The 15,531-nt window shown below is 40.0% G+C and overlaps 2 protein-coding genes across 2 annotated transcripts; both read right to left on the bottom strand.

The window, feature by feature from the left end:
- Positions 1-1,208: 1,208 nt before the first annotated feature.
- Positions 1,209-5,834, bottom strand: LOC143865536 (protein RER1B-like). Its single transcript, XM_077375854.1, has 3 exons — positions 5,363-5,834; positions 2,480-2,660; positions 1,209-1,586 (listed from the first exon to the last, which is right to left on the bottom strand). Exons 1-3 carry the CDS (start codon positions 5,701-5,703, stop codon positions 1,542-1,544), a joined length of 567 nt encoding a protein of 188 aa, XP_077231969.1. The 5' UTR covers positions 5,704-5,834; the 3' UTR covers positions 1,209-1,541.
- A 588-nt stretch (positions 5,835-6,422) lies between these two features.
- Positions 6,423-6,905, bottom strand: LOC143865528 (uncharacterized). Its single transcript, XM_077375848.1, has one exon. The coding sequence runs from the start codon at positions 6,903-6,905 to the stop codon at positions 6,423-6,425; it is 483 nt and encodes a 160-aa protein (XP_077231963.1).
- Between the last annotated feature and the right edge of the window lie 8,626 nt (positions 6,906-15,531).

Below are 15,531 nucleotides of genomic sequence, written 5' to 3'. Positions count from 1 at the left end.
TGGAGCAGAGTCCCCTTCGGCAAAATGGAACATACCCTTTCGAGCCTTTAACCTTTTTGCAATTATTAGGCACATTTCGAAAGACAGGAATGTTAGGAATTTTGAAGACAAAGGTGGAAAGGAAGGATTGCATGGATATCAAAGTTGACCATATTTCTTGGGCAAGGAATGGGAAAATAATGAGGTTGGAGGACGGTGATCTTTGAGAAAGGAACTAAAAATATTATAGCTCCAAGGTGGAACCTACCTCCACTGGAGTGACTGAAATTTAGCTTCGATAACAGGGATGGCAAAGATGAAATCATTTTTGTTAAAAGGGATTGAGCCTCCAGCTCAATGGTCAAGGCTTTGCGTGGAACCTTGCTACAGGTAATCCGGGATGGCAAAGATGAAATCATATTCTTTAAAGGGGATTGAGCCTCTAGCTCAATGGTCAAGGCTTTGCTCTACAACTTGGAGGTCGCAGGTTCAGTCATAAAAGAAGTTAATCCGGGACAGGCAGGAATTGGAGGCCTGTTTAGAAATTTCAACGAGAACTCATTGTTCAATCCTTTTCCGGACCAGCCAGGGTTAGCAACTCAAATGATGCAGATGCACGAGCTCTACTATGGGGCTTGAGATGGTTGTATGCATATAGGCATGTCGGGCCCTCCAATTGTTGAAGTAGATTCTTCTAGTGCTATAGCGTAGACCACGAACAAAGCCCTGGGGCCTTGGAAGTTAGCCGACATCTAGCAGATATACATGATTTGTGTTCAATGATTCGCCCGTAATATAAAGAAGTCTGTCAGCAAACGCTCTTGCTGATAGATTGGCGACAGAGGGAGGAGATAAGGAGATCCTACTCCGTCCTATAGGGAATAGGATTGAAGTGTCGTAGGTAGGAGTATCCCCTGTTTAGGCTTGGTCTCTAGCTGCTGTTTACATTCTTTGGGACATCTTGTCGCTGCTGTAATTCGGTTGCTGTTATTGATAAAATTTTCACCTTTCAAAAAAAACATATCATTGTTTTTAGTGCCCTTGCAAGCCCAAAAACACACAGATAAGCTCAATTGCCTATGGATTTTCTCCTGCGCCTGCAAGTTTAGTGAAAGGAAAACATAAAAGAATAATATGAAGGAAAGAATCCAGAAACAGCCAACAAAATTAAGCAACTGCTATCAAATTAAAGTCAGCCAGTTACTCCTGGTCAACCTGTGAACAGCACATAACAAAAGAACTTCATAATATTGAAAATGCAGAGTACAAACCTATAGAAGAATGGCATCTGAAAATGTCAAACTAGAAAGAGTAAGCATGAATAAGCATATACACATATATGAAAACCAGTACTCCAGTCCTGAATTCAGTTGGTTTCCTTTGCTCAGTACTCTGTCCAACTCCATTTTAAAATGCTTCAATTTTTAGAAGCCGCGTCCAAATATTTAAAAGTGAAATCACTACTCATAAATGAACCCCCAGGAACAGCTCACCAGCATCGCCCTGAAACATAGTCTTCAGCAGAACGGCCAGCCAAGACAATCTCTGACTTCTTTGGGAAATCAATCACCGGAAGTGCTTGCATATGACTTCTTCCCGGTATATCTCTGGCAAATTATGAAACGTAATAAGCAGGTAAGAACTACAGAAGCAAACCAGGTTGCTGACTAGCAGAAAATTATCTTCCAAGCAAGATAATGACAAAAATCCCCTGTTCTTTGGGAGACACGGAACCAACTTATGGTTTAGCCAAAAAATAACCAACCCATACAAGTTTCATCAACGAATAAATAGGTGTCCCATGATTTCTCAAACGTACAAACATATCTCATATTTATTGAGACCAGTCTTGGCGATGTGGTTTATTTCAATAAGCACCAAAAAGGATACTGGTAGGAATGGTGGGTTTATGGCCCACTTTTTGGAAAATAAGGATGTTTCCTCAAACATAAAGGTTATTGCCATAGTTTACAAGGAATTAACTACATTTCTCAACATTAGATGAAACTCTTAACTCTTAAAGTTCCAACCAACATACCGTTCAAGCACATTACAAAATTATGGTCATTTTATCAGCACTCCAAATGCTGAACAAATGAGATAAGCTGCCAATTTAGTTGAAAATATTAATATTTTTGTCACGGTGATTCGGAATTTCAATGGTTTTTAGCTATTAATGAGGTATTTTGGTGTTTCAACTACTTCCAAGGGGTTTGAGTGCTGCTCCTGCTTGTTGAAAGCAAGAACATTTCTTCCATTTGTGTAAGTTTCAAAATGGTTTCTGTGATTCCGCAAAAACAGGGGCATTGTCATATTTTATCTAGAGGAATAATTAGTTAAAAACAGTAAGTCCTATCAGAAGAATCAGCTTGATTGGAATCAAGAGATTGCCGAACAAGTGAAACACATCGGAAACTGACCCAATATGGCAAATGTCTTAAGTCAAAAAAAAAAAGAAAAAAGAGGGAAAGAATCACAGCTTCGTATGTACATAGCTTACCTTCTTTCCAACACTGAATGGTACATATCTGTATTTGATCATGTGAAGTATCTGCCGCTTCATTGTCAGCACAAACAGAACAATCCAGTAACATAATAATATAGGCCAAAACACTGGAACATCAAAGGCTGAGAAGAATGTCATAACAAAGGCAACACAGAAAGCTTTTGTTATAGAATACCTGCGATCTCAACAACACAAGAATTCATAAGGTACGCATGATTAAACAGATTCATGCATACAACCAACAAAGACTATCTTTATAAAAAAGGGCATACCATAAATTTATTCTATCACTACAACGACACATTTACGTGTATAACCTAGAACTCCCATAAGAATCTACCATATATGACTTTTTTTTTTTTGAAAACCTCTACCATACATAACTAATCTTACTATACAGTTATAAATGAATGAACTGCAAATGCAAATAAGAAAATGGCATAGGAAAAAATAACATTCTGAAATCAAACATTAGTGTGCTTCAATTTCTTCCAACATCCAATCATTTTAACTGATGCTATGTTTGGTTGCTTGGCGTGGCTCGGAGAGTAGTGGAATAGGAAGTCAAAGGGAGGAGACAAGCATTTTGATTTGCCTAGAATTACCTCGGAAAATTGTGTGGCTGTTTGGTTGCACGGCATATATTCGGAGAGTAGGAGAAAAAGTAAGGGGTGTCATTACCAATATAGAGAGAGAGAGAGAGAGCATCATTCCATAGAAAATTCAACCATAATTCTTTGCTATTGGAAGAAGGGGACAAGAAAGAGACAAGTAATTACCACATGATAGAAATTCAAGGGAATCAAAGGGAGTCCAATGCATTTTGGCAACCAAACGTGGGATGGCATGCCAAATCCAAACCAAATTCCGACAGCTGCCAAGCTTTTGTGCAACCAAACGAAGCATAATAGATTGTATACCAAATCACCTGCTTCGCTCGATGACATACCATATTGCGAACCAGATCACACTATGGTTATTCCCTCTAAAAACTAGTGAATCACGAGCCAGAATGGAAGTCAGGTGGTTCAGCGCCCAATTTTGCCTTTCAAATTTCTCACTCCCAACACCTATATAGTTTTGACTTTCAACATTGAGTCAAAGTTTCGGTTTTTTAATCCTTTGTTAGAGTTGCTATCCTCTGTTCAAATCGACCTGTGTTCTTGGATAAAATGTTACCATAACAAAATTGAACATTGGACCGCAGTGAATAGGTGTATTGGGATTGGAGGATATTTTGAATGGTTTTCCTGAGTATGAACAATGATGCCATGATGGAGATAAGAGTAAATTGAACTCATTGTGTTCAATTGCAGGAGAAAGATTCTACAACTGTCATTGCATGGGCTTCTAATAAAGCAAACGGTCAATCGAAACCAGCGGCCGTGATTGAGGAAATTAGGGACCTTTGCGCCAAAATTTCTCCAAAATTTCAACAGGCTGAGGTTGGCTAATGAAAATGCAGGGGAAGTGGCAAAAGGAACGGAAAGGAGGATATGGCAGTAGTTGATAGTAACCATCTAGGTGACAGGCGGCCGGAAGAGTAAGGAAAAAGCAGGGAGTCTGTGTATCTTTTCTGCATATGTTGTGGGATAACTTATGGTCCCACGAATATACATGATGTGGAAGAGTCCGGTTTGTCAATAAAATCTGATACTTTTCAAAAAAAAGAGTAAATTGAACTAGCGAACCGAAGATGCCTACCCCTAACGAACAGGTCTCGTTTGGAAGTTGCAAAACCAGAATCAAGCATACCAATGAACCGAGTAACAAACTCTAAGGCCACTGGAGCATCATTATTCATAACAAACAGCTTATCACCAGTTTACTGGTAACTCCAGTAGGTGCAACCAATTCAATTTACAAAAGCAGACAATTTAAAGCATAGGTGGCGCTTGATAACTTCATTCCTCTTGACAATAAGAGTCAAAGAAGTTGCTGAGCTATCAATTTTTCATTGGTACCAACTTCCAGCACTAATAAAAAATTTGGGCTCCATCATCATCCTATCATGGATGCAATTAAGAAGTTCACATGAGTCATCCTTGTAAAAAAAAATAGTCTATATAACTTTTCCCCAATTTTCCTTTCTATAACTCATTTCACCCACAAACTCACCCTTAAGACCCCCTCCCTCCTTTTCTACATAACCAAACCTTTTCCCATCAGTTTTTACACTCCAATTTAACCCAAGCAGTCCAACCCTTGTCACCCATACATCATACCCGGATCCTTTTAGCATCCTCTAATTTCTTTATCATTTTAGGATTGTTTCGACCTTGGTTAGGCATTTTATTTCAGATCTAATTTTCTAAGACAGATTTGACTGAGAATTAATTTTGATTCATTAGATTGTTGGGCCACCAAGATGCAGCATGTGCATAATATGAGTGTCGCGGAGATGCGAATGCTTAGATGGATGTGCGGCCACACAAGGTTAGATAGAATTAAAAATGAAGACATCCGTAAATGTTGCCGATGAAAGTATAGCCATATGCAGATGATTCTTAGAAACATTGCTCCAGATAGGATTATTGTACAACCTCACTTGTGTAAGATGAGTTCAAAATTGCGTATCTTGGATCAGTGCTGCAGATACATGAATGTATTATATCCGGTGGATAGCCAGATGATGTTTAGGATATCCATCTTTTTTTTGTGCCAAAATTATCCAATCGACCCAGTATAACTTAAGCCAAAAAGGGAAAAAAATGGGAAGGAGACATAGTATTACCCTAGTTATGATGGAAGACTACAATTTCATAGAAAAGACGATAGCAATCAGAAACCTAGATGAGCGGCAGAAGAAAAACCCTAGAAATATGAAGGATGAAAGAGTCAGATAAGAAAAGGAGGAGAGAGGTAAAAGGGGCTAACCAGAATTTGAATTCGGGGAGGCGACGGACGAAGGGGCGGAACTCATCAGAGCCCTTGGTGGGGAGAGAAGCGCCGTCCAGGTGGTCGAGCTCAGGATCGACCTGAGGGGAGAGGAATCCGATGAGGAGATTGAGGATGTAGATGCCCAGGCCGTAGGATACGATGTAGAAACCCTGCAGGAAGTAGACTCGAAGGACGTATACGGCAGCGGCTGCGAGAGTGCCCAGCCATCGCCGGACCGGGTGAGGAGTAGATCGGTCCAGGTAGTGCTGGAATACCCGAGAGAAGCTAGTTCTCCACTGACCCAAAGCGCTCGTCTCCTCTCCAGGGCCGCCCTCCATTCAGAATTTCAGATCCGAACCGATCAGAGAGAGAGAGAGAGAGAGAGAGAGAGAGAGAGATTCCTATCCTACCCAAAAATGAGGGGGTGAAAAGGAGGAAGAGGGTGGTACTAAAAATCAAAGGGAAGACCTCCTCCGTATCCTATATTAATTTTTTGTGATTTGTCGCGGCTGTCTTTGGCTTTCCCACACGTATCCTTCTACCGACACCTACAATACAACCGTGCGAAACTCACTTCGGGATTAATGGTAAAATCCAATTTGTTAGTTAGCTGGGACCCACAGCAGGACATGTATGTGAAATCGAGACCGTTTGTGGATTAATCATGTATACAAGGCAGACAGGTAGACCTATGAAAAGCCATGAGGAATGGTTGGGTAGAGAGCAACCTCACGTAAGGGCCAGGCGGCTTAACTGATCTGAACCGTTGACTTGATAGTCCTTGCTTTTTTATCTTCTATGGTTGATAGCCCCCAGTCATAACATAACTGACTAAAGAAGCTCAACCATTCTCCATCTAAGTATGACGTTTGAAATTAAAACCAACCCTACAAGCCAAACATGCTTTTACTCACTTCAAGGAGTTGTAACCCGTATTCCTCTCACTGACCCCATCACATTAACCCCAAAACCCCCCCCTCCTCCCTCTCTTTTGTAACCATCATGTTCAACCATTTTTTTTTTTTGAATAATGTTTGACCATTATCCACCTTCTCTATCAGAGAAAATCAGCAGCTGCATTATCTTCTCTCCAAATGTGGGACAACTTCCAAGAGTCAAAACAAGCAAGGGACTTCTTTATGTCTTTGATGAGGTTGAGCTTACTCCAAGGGCGAGAGGAGGTACCAATTATCATGTCAATAGCCAGCTTTGAATCAGATTCGATCCATATTGATTTCAAGCCCATCTCTCTAGCTAAGGTAATACCTTGATGAACAGCAAGTAGTTCTAGTTCAAAAATTTCTTCCCGCTCCACATTCATTGAGAACATGGCAATTACCATGCCATATTCATCTCGAATTAAGCCTCCAATACCGCCACCTTCTGAGTCCAGCAAGGCATCAGTGTTGATTTTGAAAGAGTCTGGGTCCGGCTTTTTCCAAGAGCACCATTTTGTTTCAGCTTTGATAGGGCAGAGGACATAACCAAAATTTGCGGCGATCAGATTATTTCTAGAATTGTCTACATCCTGAAGAGCCATGCCAGAGATTTTCCCGCGGGCAGTAGATAGAATGTCCGAGAGAATTGATTTCTTGTGGAGGCGCGTGTTTCAAAGATGCGCATATTTTTTTCTCTCCAAATTCTATAGATTGAAGCAGAGAAAGCAATTTTGGTCGTTTTTGTACCTTGGCCGCTTCCTTTGAAATTGTTCCTAAGCCAAGATTCTTCTTCCATTAGAGACTTTGCAGGATTTCTCCTATGGCCAAGACGCCGAAGAATCGATTTCCAAATCCATTTAGTGTAGCTGCAGTTGAAGAACGAGTGACTGACAGATTCATTCTGTTGGTTGCAGAGAATGCATTTACGATCTACATTTGGACCAAGGAAGGGGAGATGGTCTCAAGTACTGAGGCCATTCTTCATTGCTTTCTAAGCGGTAAGGTCATGTTTGGGGATGTGTCCTTTGAACCAGATGCTTGGGGTCAGGCAAGGATTGGGTCTTTATCCCGAATGGAATTCCAGGCACTCTTCGAGGAGAAGTTTCCGTTGGTGTTAGGTTTGCAGATGGGATAATTGACTCCGGAGTCAGAGAAGATGGTTTCATCTAGGATTTCTTTTCTTCTGCAAGAGCAACATTTGATAGGATGGGGACCCACTCAACCAAGGATTTTGCTGTTGCCACAGAGCGATCGGTAGAGTGTTTTGAAATCACAGGAGAGATTAAACCTCGAGGGTGCCACGGCTGCTCCCAAAAATCAAGTTGGAATTCATTGTCGATAGAGTAACAAATATGAGGTTTGGCAAGATCTCTAGTTCTAAGAAAGCTCATGAGGATGGTCTGGAGGGAGATTTCATGGTCCAAAAATTCTTATCCCTAAACATATTTTTGATGAAGGCATTGAGCCCATAGGTTTTTGTCACAATGAAGGATTTTATTCGAAGGTCCATTGGTAAGAAAGAGTTGAGCCAGGGTGGTAGAGACATTGTTGAAGTTTTGAGTTTCACAACCAGCTTGAAGGGTGTTTTAGTCATTTACAGTGGGCACATCTATTTATAAGTTATAAGACAAGACAACCTCTTTTTCTTTCAAAAGGATAACGGGGATTTTGGTGCTTTCTCTCTCAAAGAGCAAAAGAGCTGTGTGCCTATCTCTATTAATTAATAATGGATGTAGTAGCAATGGCGGTTTCCGTCTCGTTCTCGCCCATCCCCACCCGAAAAATCCCTTTCTCTCCCTCTGCATCCATTGCCCTAACCACAACATCCAACCTCAGCTCTCTTTTCTCTGTCCCACTGAAACCCTCATCATATCGGAGGAGAACCGTTACTAGGATGATGAGCATGGAGGCCGGTATCGGAGTTATGGGAACGAAGCTGGGGATGATGACTTACTTCGAGCCCGAAGGTAAGGTTGTGCCGGTCACAGTCGTCGGTTTCCCTAAATAATGGAATATGACTACTGAAATTGCATGGTACATCTAGAATAGACCTAAGAAGACATGATCCGATAATTCTATTTGAAACTTGAAATGAGTTTTTTAAGTTTTACACATTCCGTTTGCATTACCAAGAGGGTTTGTGAAAAATAATCACCTAAATAAGAAGAGTACTCTTAATTAAGAGGAATCACACTGAAAGCACGTTTTCCCTAAATCTGGGAAGCGAGCTTCTGACCTAATTAATGGCTTCCAGTAGCTATGGCACGATTCAAAAGTGGAAGGTAAAGTATACCAAATTGGGGATAGAAGTTTTGATATTTTGATTAATATCGGCTGTACAAGGTCATGAATGACAGGGATGGTTTTCAAAACAAAGGAGATTGTATTTTTCATGAGATGGAATGCTGGATTTGACTGTCATTTTTTTGATATAAAACAACTCTTATTCTATCCACACAAAGTAGACTGGGTAGAAATTACATGGAATAGTTCTTTGAGTGTAAAACCAAGTTGTGCGTCAGAAGATTAGTTTTCTTCTACTCAATATGGTGATGTTGTGATAGTTTTGGTACCTTTTCAGCCTAGCTGTGGTAGGGAAAAGGATTAGAAGAAGCTTTTGACTCACTTATGCCTGCTCCAACTTTTCTTTAAAAAGAGGGCGAATATCCTAGGACGGAATGCACATTTTGAATGATGAAAGATTTTATTAAAAAGAAGGGGAATTTATCTTGTTAGAGCTTTGAATGTGCATTTTGGTGGTTGTGAGAGAAGTTCTTACCCCGATTCTTTACTTCGTAGAATGTGATCTAATCTTTTGAGCGGTTGGCGTACACACCTCTCTCCATCTCCATTGGACCAGATTAATGAGCATGTCCGGGAAATCCGTCAACGGAATCCGATCAATGAACACAATCAAAGGCAATACTAAAGCATTCACAAGAGAGCAACACGCACATAGCACATGATTTACGTGGTTGAGCACGATGGCCTACATACACGGGTGAGATAGCGTTCTTCCAGTATTAGAGAAAATATGATAATATTACAATGGAATTGACACGATCCCTAAACTCGTTGTCCTCTTTGCTCTTCCATGAACACATTTGTCTCTCAAAAAACCCTTTATACAAGAAAGAAGAACCTCTTTTTCATTACTAAGGAATCCACGAGAGAAAATCAAGAACCATCTCGCCTTTCTATTTTCTTCTCCAATGTTTTCCCAAGAAATGAATATTTTTGCTCTCTCTCCTTCTCTCTCTCTCTCTCTCTCTCTCTCTCTCTCTCTCTCTCTCTCTCTATCTATATATATATATATATATATATATATATATATATATATATATATATATATGTATATTCTAAAAAGAACAATTGTGCACTTTTTTAAGTTTTGAAAAAACTCTCCTCACCTCTCTTGTTTCCATGTAAGAAACACTTTAAAAGCAGTTTTCTAACTGTTTCGCGAAACAAATCATAACCCAAGAATCTTTACTTTAACTTGTTTCACAACCACCTGGAGATCAACTATACATTGTACTCTCAAGAACATGGCCCCGCACCTCCTACATATGAGGTGCTCACCCTATTACATGGGGTGCCTCATCGATCATCAACACCTTGTGATATTGGCCAATTGCAAGAAATGCTTGGACTTAACCGTTGCAAGTCGCTTAGTCAACATATCTGCAACACTCTTTTTCATGTCGACCTTATGAAGATGAATCTCGTCTTCTTCCATGCATAGTTTTAAATCTTGGCCGAAATCCGAAATTTCTGCCGAAATATTTCAGTTTCTGTTTAGACCGAAACTGAAAGTACATTGAATCAGATTTTTACATGATTTCCCCGAAATTTTGGTTCACCGAAATTTCCATTGAAATTTCCACCGACATGACTGAAATTTTCACTGAAATTTTATATAATTCCGTGGAAATTTAAAAAAAAAAACAATTTTTTTGTCAAAGTTTTACATGATTTCGGCCGAAATTTCCACTCAAGCCGAAATATTTTGGTTTTGGTGGTGGCCGAAATCGACACCCAAAGCTTGCTTCTATGTACTCTCGTATCTTATGATTCTTCACACCTTTATGTTTGGTTCTTGCATGATGTACTTGATTCTTTGCTAAGTGTATGCCACTTGACTGTCACAAACTCACGATATACCGTTGCTCTCTCTTGTTTCAACCCAAGCTCGTTAACCATTTAACCAAATCATAGTTTCAAAACTCTTCAACGCATAGTTTTAAAACACCCCTGCGTCCGCGTCCTTTAGCTTGGCCTCGTTCCGCATTTTGACATACAGAGTCAATAAAAACGCCTTTTACTCTCCTGAATTATGACCGTGTGAACCGAGTACTCGATCGAGTCGTGTTGAGTCAACTAGGATTTTCCTCGGCCGTGTTCTGCTCCGCATCGGCATTTTTCAACACTGCCCCCACGTTATAATGGACTCTCCTAAGTTGGCTCCCTTTTACCTTTGCCGCCTTCTGCATTTTATCCTTGAGTCCGTTCTGCATTTTGTCCTACAAAGTCAATAAAAACTCTTTTGACCCTCTCGAGTCATGACTGCATCCACCTAGTACTCAGCCGTGTCAACTGAGTACTTGACTGTGTTGTCCCGAGTCGACTAGGATTTTCTTCGGCTGTGTTTTGACCTGCATCCAAGTTTTGAAACTATGAGCCATATAGCTTCCTTTGCAGCGTCTATGACCGCCATGTATTATGCCTTAGTAGTCGATAATGCAACCACTGACTATAGCGTCAACTTCTAACTGATAGCTCTACCTGCAAGTGTGAACATAGTTGTCAACCCGTGACTCGACTCGTAACTCAATTTCTTAATTTTATGACTCGCGACTCGACTCGACTCGTGACTCGTTAGAGTTTTTGAAAAGAGTAGAATGTAGTTGAAAAAAATATCATTGTATCTCAAAAGATGAAGCATGTAAAAAAAAATATAACCCAATTGCACATAGATAAAGCACTAAGCCAAAAATATCCATCTATCCATAATATATACTAAGCACGTAACTTTCCAAATGTTATTCACCTTTTCCAGAAAAAGTTTTTCCTGGAAAGTATTTTCCCCTACATCATGTTTTGATCTTTTGATTGGGTGGGGTGGGGCCCATATTCTATACCCAAGAATAGCATGGGTAGGGTCCACTATTTTATCCTTGATTTGATGAGCCCACCAACTCTATCCAAACTCATGCATACACCGTTGGACCAACTTTTTTTTTGAATGGTTCGAACTAATTATTTTACACCTCATGATATGATGAGGTGGGGCCCAATATTTAATGACCATGCTTAGGATTGGTGGGGCCCACTGTCTCTACCCAAACCAATGCAGAAAGTGAGGCCCACTATTTTACCCCTAATGTTATTGACAAGGTGGTGTCCACCTTCCCTACCCAAACCTATGCATTTGACTGGAGCCCACAATTTTACATCTCATGTTTTGATGGCGTGGGGCCCACCATTTACTAGTAAATAACTACATGCTTGTAACTTGCATGAACAAAAATAATTAAGTTTTAAGTTTCTACTTCCAAGTTTTCAACCATCAAAGCAAGAAAGCCTAGGCCCAACGACTCATAAGAGTCATAGTTTTTGTACTGGACTAGGAGCGACTCGTAAGAGTCACCAGATTTGTAAGAGTTTTTTACAGAGGCGACTCGACTCAAAACCCGGCGACTGACCCGACTCGATTCGAGAGTTGACTCTTACGACTCGTAAGAGTTTGACAACTATGAGTGTGAATATATGTTTGGCAGTGGACCTCTTATGTAATCAATCCTCTTTGATCTCCCATGGACTTGCTTCTCTCTCAATGGAGTGGGTAGAAAGCATTGAGGAGACATGAATTGTAAACCAGTAAGTTACTGGGGGGTTTTCTAGTGTTTGGTTGCGGGTGGAATAGAAAAGTAAGTAACAAAAGAATAAAATTTAAAAAAAAAGCAAAAGTAAAAGAAATGTATAAAAGACGTCCGTATCCCTATTCCCTTTAAAATCAAGTTATAAAACATCTCTTCTTCAAAAATGGAACCAGAGAAAGTCATGAGTGAGATTTCAGAAATCGAACTGAACTGATGATTTCCAAAATCGAAAGAAAGTCGAGCGAGATTTCGGAAATAGAAAACGAAACCACAGAAAGGTCAAATGGGAGAACTAGATATTTCTGCCGGTCGACTCCATATTGATCTTGAGAATTTCATATCTGGGTAGCCTGTGAAAACCTATTTTCAAATCTTTGATTTGCAGAAGTTTGTGTCGTCTCCCGTGAGAGAGAGGGAGAGGGAGAGGGAGAGAGAGTTACCTGACAAATCCTCCCAAATTCGACAAGTCAACATCAACCCTGTTAACTTGCCAACTTCTCCAAAAGCTTAAGCTGTTGGAGAAAGGCGTTATTTATCTTTTATACTTTAACACTCCCCCGCACGTGTGGCCCGCCCACTTGGCAAACACATGGCACATGTGGTCCCACTTTGGGCCGACCATCACATGTGGATTTTTGCTATCCGGGAGATTTGAACTCGAGACCTTTGGCTCTGATACCATGTTAACTTACCAACTTCTCCAAAAGCTTAAGTTGTTGGAGAAAGGCATTATTTATCTTTTATACTTTAACAAACCCGACATCTCTAAGTCTCCCCAAGCTTTCTTCTTCGTAAATGTCAACCAAACTAAGCAAAATGCTGAAATGGCACTTTTAAACCCATGAACAACCCTTAAAAACGCCTGGACATGGGCATCCAAACAGACCCTAAGATAGAAAACCAAGTACCGACTTGCTTTTCTATTTTCTTCTCCGAACAAGAGAAAGTGTTCCATGGACACACTTTTCTCTATAAAAAAAAACTCTCTTTATACAAGAAAACTTATTTTTTTCTTTACAAAACGAAACCACAAGAGAGAGAACTAAGAACCAACTCACCTCGCTATCTTCTTCTCCACACAAGAGAAAGGGTTCTTCTCCACCCTTTTCTCAAGAGATGAGTATTTTTTTTCCTTCTCTCTTTATTCTAAAGAGAATAACCATGCCTTTTTTAAATTTTGAAAAAAATCGCTTCACCTCTTGTTTTCACGCGAGAAACAGTTTTAAAAACTGTTTTCTAAATAGTTTGAGAAACAGGCCATAATGTAACAGAACCATTCAATGAAGAAAGGTTTGAGAGGAAAAGCATCTTGTCTACAAAATGTGGGCATCAATCATTGACTGCAACTTGGATGGGGCAACATAAGCTTCTCGATTTTTCATCCCTTGGATATTGGGGATCTTACTTTCAAAGAAGATATGCCATGGACTTCTTGTTATTGTTATTTCTCATATAAATGGCCTCGAATTTCTCCTTTGTTAAAATGAGAATGTTGCAGAACATGTGAAGATGACCAAATCACCCATTTTGCAATATGCAAAGTGAAGAGACTCTTCACTCTTCACAGAGAATACCAAAGTTAAATTCAAAAGAGCTCGTTTGACGAAATTATTGAGTCTGAATAGAGTCCAAGGTATCAAAACAGACAGCTCGGAACTGGGTGAAATTCCCCATCAATAAGGATCGCTTGAAACACAAGGTTCTTAGTAGTGATATAGAAGCACTACAATATACTTTCCGATACTATTTTCTATTCTATTTATAAAAAAAAACATCTCTTGGGTTCTAGTTTAGCTCAATAATGGTTTTGAACTGTCTCCTTGCATATGGTTGTAGCTATGGACTTGTATGGCTTTCCATGTATTCAGTCTTTGGTTCTTCTGAATATGAAATATAAAACGAGAGTTGCCTGACTAAAATGTAGGTCTTGATTTCCTTGAAGATAGTTTGAGAAGACTGTCAATGTTGTTGTTATGCCATTGGAATTTTGATAAGCTCTTTCTGCCATTGGTATTGGGAATTTTAATATTTGGGTTTGCAGTTTAGGTTGTTAAGTAACTAGAGAAGATATTTCCCGAGAGAGCAAACATTAGTCTTGCAAGTTCAGTATGGTTTTAATAAGTGTTGATATTGATGCTGCTAAACTAGTCTTCTTGTGGTTAATAGTTTTCTTCAATTGAAAAAGAACCGTGGGGGGCATAGCAAATGGCAGAATTTTAATAAACAATGGAGCAAGCTAAAGCCATTTTTTCCGTGCCCATTCCTTTGACAATCAACACATCCACGGGAGGCTCACTTTCCATAGTTTCGCTTCACTTCTACTTTACTTCACATTGAAAACAACTCGGATGAAGAATAAGGGGCCGTTTGGATACGCGGATTTTAGAATCCAGGTTTTTAATTTGAAAGCAGTGTAAAAGAGGGTTCATGATCAAACTGCTGATGCTGTCCTGACAGCGTTTCTTAGATTTTAAGCGAGAAATTCAGGTTTAAAAATCTCTCCTGCATCCTAAGATTTCTAAAACCTGGAAATATGTGAGGATCTGCTACTCTCTTGCTGACAAGAAGAAGGACGAGAAGTAAAGAACGAGTCAAAAATGACAACTGGTCCGCTTCTTCTCTTGTCTCCAAGCTACAATTTTGAAGAAATCCCGGATTCTAAAATCCGCGTATCCAAACGGCCCCTAAGTTGGCTCCGTTTGGATGCCAGAATTATTTTGGTTCTTGGAACTTTTGTGGAACAAAAAACTTCCTGGGAGATTGGTGGGAAAAAAAACTCCCTGGAAGTATCCCGGTAAAATAAAAATCCCATGTTTGGTTGACCGGACTATGGTGGGAAAAGAAATCCCGGTAAAATAAAAATCCGCTTTGTTTGGTTGCTTGAACTGTTGGGAAGAAAAAAGTTCTTCTTTTGGTTCCTTGGATTTTTTTTTCTAGCTTTGGGTTTCGTGCGGAGTTATTTTGGTTTGTGGGATTCTTTTTTGCCCACTATATAACTAGCAACCAAACGTGGGTTTCCTGCGGAAATTCCACAAAAGTCCCAAGAACCAAAAAAATTCTGGCATCCAAACTGAGCTGTTCATATCCCGCCTATGCTCTCTCCTTGTCCTCTAATTTAAATCCTTAATTGTGATAGGGAGGGTATGCCCTACCCGCGGTTGTAGCCCCTTAGGGCCTTTTTTTTATAAATATACTCTGGCAGGGGTCCTTGCCCCTGGGTCCTAGTTCATTTTCCTCAGCCATTGCGCTCTCTATTTGGGAAGGGCATATACGAACCCCAAATCCAATCAAATGGTATTTGATTACAACAAGCAAAAGAGACGCTTGCAAAATTACTAGGAAAAGG

This window comes from Tasmannia lanceolata, unplaced genomic scaffold (assembly GCF_043159265.1).
Source record: "Tasmannia lanceolata isolate RefF3 unplaced genomic scaffold, GAP_Taslan_0.1 ptg000090l, whole genome shotgun sequence".
NCBI classification, from domain to species: Eukaryota; Viridiplantae; Streptophyta; class Magnoliopsida; order Canellales; family Winteraceae; genus Tasmannia; species Tasmannia lanceolata.
This window is presented reverse-complemented; position numbering and strand designations above follow the sequence as displayed.

Coding starts and splice junctions, on each gene's coding strand:
- LOC143865536 (XM_077375854.1), bottom strand. CDS start 5,703: ATGGAGGGCGGCCCTGGAGAGGAGACGAGCGCTTTGGGTCAGTGGAGA. Junction 2,661..5,362: donor CTCCCCGAATTCAAATTCTG/GTTAGCCCCTTT, acceptor TTGAGATCGCAG/GTATTCTATAACAAAAGCTT. Junction 1,587..2,479: donor CATTCAGTGTTGGAAAGAAG/GTAAGCTATGTA, acceptor ATAATTTGCCAG/AGATATACCGGGAAGAAGTC.
- LOC143865528 (XM_077375848.1), bottom strand. CDS start 6,905: ATGGCTCTTCAGGATGTAGACAATTCTAGAAATAATCTGATCGCCGCA.